This window comes from Gossypium hirsutum, chromosome D11, assembly GCF_007990345.1.
Source record: "Gossypium hirsutum isolate 1008001.06 chromosome D11, Gossypium_hirsutum_v2.1, whole genome shotgun sequence".
Classification (NCBI taxonomy): domain Eukaryota; kingdom Viridiplantae; phylum Streptophyta; class Magnoliopsida; order Malvales; family Malvaceae; genus Gossypium; species Gossypium hirsutum.
Window position 1 is genome coordinate 5562934 of NC_053447.1, and position 7286 is coordinate 5570219.

At 34.7% G+C, this 7286-nt stretch overlaps 1 protein-coding gene across 1 annotated transcript; it reads right to left on the bottom strand.

Annotated features, from left to right (window-relative positions):
• Positions 1 to 2094: 2094 nt before the first annotated feature.
• Positions 2095 to 5602, bottom strand: LOC107911723 (protein LONGIFOLIA 2). The gene is made up of 5 exons (XM_016839624.2): positions 5055 to 5602; positions 4912 to 4964; positions 3012 to 4826; positions 2807 to 2930; positions 2095 to 2725 (listed from the first exon to the last, which is right to left on the bottom strand). Exons 1-5 carry the CDS (start codon positions 5224 to 5226, stop codon positions 2316 to 2318), a joined length of 2574 nt encoding a protein of 857 aa, XP_016695113.2. The 5' UTR covers positions 5227 to 5602; the 3' UTR covers positions 2095 to 2315.
• Positions 5603 to 7286: the final 1684 nt, after the last annotated feature.

Sequence of the window (7286 nt, forward strand, 5' to 3'; positions counted from 1 at the left end):
AGACTTTAACTAATAAACTGTACTAATTTTCTGAACCAAAAATTCTAAAAATTTTATGGTGAGTAGATATATGAGTCTAGTTTCAGGGAAAATTTACAGAATTAAATTTTGAGTTCTATAGCTCAAGTTATAATTAATTTAGTAACTGCTGCGCGATTGGACAGATTTGCTGCGAATAATGAAATAAATTTTCAAACCTAGTTTTTATGCTCCGAATTGGTAAGATAAGCTAAGTAATGCCTCGTGCTCGACTCCGGAAACGGTCTCGGGTAAGGGGTGTTACAAAAAGAATAGCTAATTTTATCGTAACAAATTCTTTTTACTTTCCATTTATACGAGAAACTAACTTTCGTGTGAATTATTAAGTGAATTACTTTCCATTGCTTAAATGTTACATTTCAAGGAGAAGGAATTAATTTTACATACCAAACATTAAAATTATGTTCCAACCAATTAAATTTCTTGAAAAGTGTTAACTTTCCATCATATCAAACACCCATAAATTGTTGTTTGAGTATTTATTTATTTCTTAAAGAAATAAAATCTACTCTTAGCCCACTCATTTATGTAGTTTTTAATCATGTTCAAAAAATTATCATTTATAGTCTTAGCTCGATTGGTATCGGCATTGTTGCCAGTGCAGGAATATGTGAGTTTGAATGTGCTAAAACGTATTATCCTCCTATTTTAGGGTTGAGAAGGGACTATGAGTACGTCTAGACATTGTATCAAAAAAACATATATAATAAAAACCTATGCTGAGATTAATGTTAATATATATATCATTTATTAGTAAAAGATTTTTTAACCTTTTTTTCATAAAAATGGAAGGAAGGGATTCTACGAGATTTTAATGTGGCACCTAAAATCAATTAGAGGTGTTCATGGGTCGGGTCGGGCCTAAACATGATATTAACATATTTTATGTTTATCCAAACCTGGCCTAACTTAAAATATGGGCCTAAAATTTGGCCCAAAACTACTCATATTTACAAAAGACTAACCCAAGCCAATTTTAAGTTTGCCAATATTATTTTTTTAAATATTTATTTTAATATTTAATATTTTTTATTTATCAAAAGATTTTATATAGTCATCTTAATATTATTTTAATGTTTATATTAGAATAGTATTATATATTTAGTATAAGTTTATTTTTTTAATATGTTCTAAATTACATAATATATAAAAATAACATAATATAAAATATTATAAGCTTAAAAACGGGCTCGGGCCTTGAATATTCAAGCCTGAGCTCGACTCATATTTTAAATGGGCCTACTTTTTTTGCTCAAACCTATTTTTCGGACTTAATATTTTTACTCAAACATCCTCAAATTTCGAACGGACTTTTTCAGAGCTAAACGGATAACAGGAATTCATAAACAAGTTAATCTTTCAACACTGCACCACTAGTTGCTTGGACAAAACTACGCTAATTTCCCTAACCTCAAAGCCCTTCCATGAATCAAGCTATTTGAACTACATTCCTTTGTTCTTAATTAAATTTAATTGTTGAAAACAGGAATTCATTTTAAATATTTCAATACTTCAACAAATTCATGAGACTTAAATTACTTCATTGTTAGTAATCGAGAATATAATATGTTAAAAAAATATTATCTATATAAATTTGCTATCACTATTTTATCATAGCACAATTTTATTACTCACCGTTTTATTAAGATTGAGCATCATACACATATCACGTGAAATTCTTGTAATATACTTCATCAAAGATAGATGTTGAGTTCTTCCTTTCATGGCTCACACGTGAGACCTTATTCGATCATTTCTATCTCGTCATTGACTATTTAAATGATTGAGATACTCTCAAGCGGCCAACTAAAATGGGATTTGAGCCGTACACGTGTATACGTGTGTGTAGACCCAAAGTTAAGAGAAAATCCCCTTCATTTAAAAGACTCTATGTCTCTCCATCACACCCTCTCTTCTAAAAAAAATTAGAAACCTCCGCATACGACTCTCTACACATCCTCCTTTGTGAGTACCGTCTCCATCTCCTCCTCATCCCTCAAGTCAATGTTATGTGGGTATGCTTGATGGAGATACTACATATTATGCACAGCCAAATCGAGAGAATACATGTTTGTATATATATAACATTGCAGTTTACACGTATTTCACAGGCTATATTTTTTAAAATTTACAAGGTAAGTTTCATTCAAGCTTTATTTGAAACTATAACCCCAAAGAAGAAAAGAAATAAAAAAACTCCAAAAAGAACAGAAATTATGAAGTAAACTACCTACCACCACCCTCTTTTCTGAAACATTAATACATTAATAGAAATCCTACTTCACAAACAGTCGCCTATAATTTGCTGCTTCACCACTGATAATTTCACATATCAAGTCTTTGAAGATCAACCTCTCAACATCCAACACAACCCATGGAATTTCACTCTTGCACTTGCTCCAATCCATTGCTCCAACCTTCAAATCTCTCATTAAGATGCTTTGCACACTGTTAATCTCATCATCAAACCTTGTACTTGATACTGTTTGTAGTTTATCAATGTCCGAACATGAATCTCTTACCACATCCTGTCTCTTTGGTTTTCTATCCTCCACCACACATGGCTTGTCTGTCTCAGAGCTTTCCTTCACTAACTTCCTCACACGAATTTCATTAACCTCATCGAATGTAAGCTGTTTGTGGTTCAGACTCCATTCTGCTTCATCAGCAATAAGACCCTCATAATCTGTCATAAGCACTATGTTAGCCAGATTCGAATAGATATGTTTAATTAGTCCAATGCATAAAGGATATAAGAGCTTCTCACCTTTAAAAGGATTTGATTTTTTCTTCACAGGAGATGGTGATTCGTCTCCGTAAAATGTGGCATCTAGAACCGAGACTGGACTAGGTTGTTCCATAACTGTATTCGGAGGTTCTGTTGTTGAAATCTGAATGATAGAAATGTAAGCTGTTTTAAAAGATGATCAAAATATTATATGAATGAAATGATTGGAAGGTAGAACACTTACTTTATGATTCTTTTCTTGTTTTTGGGAGACTGATCCGTTGTGAGATCTATTCATGCTTGTGACTTCAATGTCACCGTAAGTGGCTGCACTCGAATTGCTCTTGAATTGCATTGAACAAGCATCCCCTTGGTGGCTTAAATCTGTCATGTCACTACTGATATCACTTGTTTGATCATCGCGTCGTTGCAAATCGTGGGATTTATCCCTGGACATCCAATGCGGCAAGCCTGATTCTGCTTGTATTCTGCTTGATTGCCTTCTGCTTCTGCTCTGCTCTGATGCTGGACGAGTGCGACGAGGTTTTTTTTCCAATTCAAGCTTCTTCTTAAGACATGTGGTCTCTGAGCTCATTGCCAGCTTCGGGTTTTCTCCAGCAATAGGCGACAGCTCTTTTGAAGTTTGGTTTAATGTTAGAGTTCTGGGAGTCGTGCTCGGTTGGGGTCGGCCGGAAGGATGTTTAGGAGAATTAGGCCTTAGAGTTAATTCTTTATATGGTCGCTTGTCAACCTTTTCATTTCCGACTTCGGCAGGGCTACTCCGTGTGCGGATTCTGCTTAAACTGCTTGTTGCAACCACTGATGAACTAGAATTGCTGGCATTTTCGATGCAGTTTGCTGGTTTAGTAATCTTGACCGCGGATTTAAGGCGTGTCGGAGAACTAGTTCCCTTAACTATGGCTGAAACTGAATTGCTACTTTGTAGCTTTCTCAAGTTTGGTGCTTCTGAGCTCTGACCAAGGACGCTGTTCGCTTGAGATACAAAAATTGAAGCTTGGTCATCTTTTCTGGTCCCCACTATCTGTTTAGACTTCTGCATTGCTTCAAGTATTTGTTTAAGGGCTCTGAGATCCTTTCCTGACTTTTGGAACTCGAGTTCTGCCAGCCGTTTCTCAATCTCACCATAAACAGTTAGAGAGGAGTTCGGGGATTTAGGCAGAGTTTCTCGACATTTCGAAGCCGATGTTTGAACTATGCTTCCATCCATATGCTTCCATGGGGCTGGTTCATTCGAGCATCTAGTTGCAATAGATTTCTTCGAGTCTGCATTTGTCAAATCGGGTGAGCTGGGTTCCATCTTTGAATTTCTTGGAGAACAAGAAACCCGATTTTTTGAATTCTCATCGATTCTCAACGAGAATGAAGGGAGATCGTCTTTCAATATTTCCAGCCCCATCAACTTGGCTACAATGCTAGATGGTCCTTTGCCGCTCCCAGGTTCTTGTTGTTGGCTTCTCATTTCATTGCAGTTCATATGGTTGGTTGAACCTTTCATGGAGATTTCCCTACTATCTAGTGACAGCCTTGGCTGATCTTTGAGCTTAACTTTAACTGCATCATGCGACCCCCTCCCGTCATAAGAGAAACGGCGAGCATCCTTTGCCACGAAAGTGAGCGAACCATCATTGCGTCCATTGGCCGTTCTAGGCACTTCTAGATTGATTTTCCTTGTCATTGCAGGTTTCGGTGACTGCGAAGGCCTCGGGGAATCTATGTACTTCAAGGTCTGGTGCTGCCCTGCATCCGCTTTCATCCCGGTTTTAACCGACAATCCCCGGGCTTCTCTGTAGATGCAGTCTTTAACCACATTTCTGAGGTTAACTGAATGTTGGCATGACTGCAAAGAAACCGTCGATTGCTCATTGGATATTTCCTGCTTTGGGATTTCAGGAAAGCTGGTTTGGCCCGACGAAGACCGATGCTGATCGAGTCGAGATGCTTTGGTGCAGTCAGCAGATGAGTAAGAGGACGACGAGGTTCGGGGTGATTCAAACGACAACCTTTGATTCTCTTTCGCAGTCTTTTTCAGATTATTTTCCTGCAGCCGTAAATCAAGTTAAGTTAGCTTTAATTTTGTTCGGGTCAATTCCCACACCATAACAACTGATTAGACAATTCCTTACCTTTATTCTTTGTGAAGCAATCTTTGCCTCTGTTCCATGCTTGCCAATTGAACCTATAGTAATTGCAGAAGCAAAATTGAGTAAAATGTTAAAAGAACTTGTACTGAAATTAATTAACCAGTAAGAGCAGAGAGGTAAATTACCAGGTGGAAGGCATTTGTGGGATGGGGTGGCAAAGCGTCGGCTACCAAGGAAATGGTAGAAGAGACCATTCATGCACCCAATCTGCTTCTGCAGATCTGGGTTTTCATCTGACAATGGATACATAAACTTTGCAGACATATTCACTTTATCTCTACAACATTTACCATGCATTGCCAGAAACCATATCAACTCTTGTCCATGGGGTATATATCGGGATTGTGAAATCTGAATGCAGAAGTTTTATATCTTTGTCCTGGTGAGAATTCAGAGAATATTCAGAGGGGGAGGCACAGATTTAAAGATAAAAAGAGAGGAACTGAAGGAACCCCACGATTCTAATTCTTCCCATTTGCAATGAGATAAAAACGTTTATTCCTTGGGCTTCACACAACAATGGCAGACAATATCTTCTGCCACAAAGTCGAGAAAGAACAAAAACAATTAAACCGGAATATGGGACCCAAAAACCCAAAACCCAAAAAAAAAAAAAACACTTGGCTTATGGCTCTCTCTAGGAAAATGGCAGCTAAGATTTTTTGAATATTTAACAACAGGGAGAGGGATGCTAGTCTACTATATATGCAGGCAATGCACTGTGAAATTCTGCAAGAAGAATGAAAAGTTGTACTGCCAACTAGGATCAGGAACTCGCCCCCAAAAAGAAAATCAGGAAAATAAAAAAAATTATTCAATTTGACAATTTTAAAAAATCATTATTATTTAAATCAAAATCAGACCAATTTTATTTTTAATTTAACTTATAGTTAAAAGTTAATTTTTTTAATACTATTTATATTATAAAAAAATATTCTTTAATATTAAACATGATTTTGATCCGAAATACAATTCATTTTCAAAATTAATTTTAGTCTAACCATTATCATCGTTTATCAAAATATGTATAATTCATATTTCATAAAAAATTTCATAAAATAAATCTAAGTATAATATTAAATGATAGTGTTAAAAGGTTATCAGTATTTTATTTTTTTCATATTTTAATTTTTTAAAAATTTATGTAAATGTTTATATTATTTGTTTTCATGATATAATATAAATTTATTTTTGAAAATGCAGGCAGATAGAGATGTGATAGTTGTGAATGGGTGGGTGGGTCAGATTGCATGTGGACAAAATAATGTGCTCGATCCGATGGTTTCTCCCATGACCATGTGGAGTCTGTCGCGGAAGAAAAAAAAGTGCATTTTATGTACTGGATAAAAATAATTCATTCATATAAAACCCACCTTTCTTGAATCATTCTCTTCCACCCCCTCGCCCTTTAACTTTGATTCCCTACTTAGATTTTGATCCTTCAATCATTGAGATTAATTAATAACAAATATAAATTAAAGTTATTATTTATTATCATTTTGACCGTCCAAGCCACCTATTGCACCAAAATTTCCATACTAAAAACCAATCAAATCGAGAGAAATTTTTGTTTGAAATAGAGGCCACACATCATTTTATATCCTTCTCTAATTATTTAATTATATTTTAGTATTTTTTTTCATGTTATTAATTCATAATTTTAGTAATCCTGTTGAATTTGAATTTTAGAATCCTGAACTCCCGAATATTAAATTTCGAACCTTGAACCTCAAACTCAAATTTTGAATTCTAAATCTTAAATTCTAAACTTGACCTTTTAATTTAGGGTTTAGAATTATAATTCGAAATTAAAGTTTAATGTTTAAAGTTTGAGATTTGAATTCAGTGCTTAATTTTGAGGTTTAAGATTTAGATTCAGAGTCAATGTTCAAATTAAAAAAAATTACGAATCAATAACATAAAAAATATAACTTAAATATTATTAAATAATTGAAAAGCAATATAAAATTACGTGTCCGTACAATCCTTTCTCAAATCACACAACAATAACTATATTTCACCCAAAAGAAAAGCATCAAATCAAATCCCATTAGCTGCACATCTCATCCATCCCCGAGAAAAACTTTGCAAATTATCCCAATTAGTAGGTTAATTAAATTACGGATAAAATTAGTAGGAGAATTGAAATATAGCATGTGACAAGATTGCTGGTAGATAGACAATCATTTAATGTGAGTTTTGTCAACTTGGAATGAATGCGAGGAATGATCTGTCAAAACCTAGGAGTACCTAACAAAATGGACTGCCTCCCTCAATCTCTCCATAATATACAGTACAATTTCGTCATCATTTTCCTATAATTAGCACTTAATTATATATTTATAGGGATAAAAATA

Coding starts and splice junctions, on each gene's coding strand:
- LOC107911723 (XM_016839624.2), bottom strand. CDS start 5,226: ATGCATGGTAAATGTTGTAGAGATAAAGTGAATATGTCTGCAAAGTTT. Junction 4,965..5,054: donor CCACAAATGCCTTCCACCTG/GTAATTTACCTC, acceptor CAATTACTATAG/GTTCAATTGGCAAGCATGGA. Junction 2,931..3,011: donor AACAAGAAAAGAATCATAAA/GTAAGTGTTCTA, acceptor TCTATCATTCAG/ATTTCAACAACAGAACCTCC.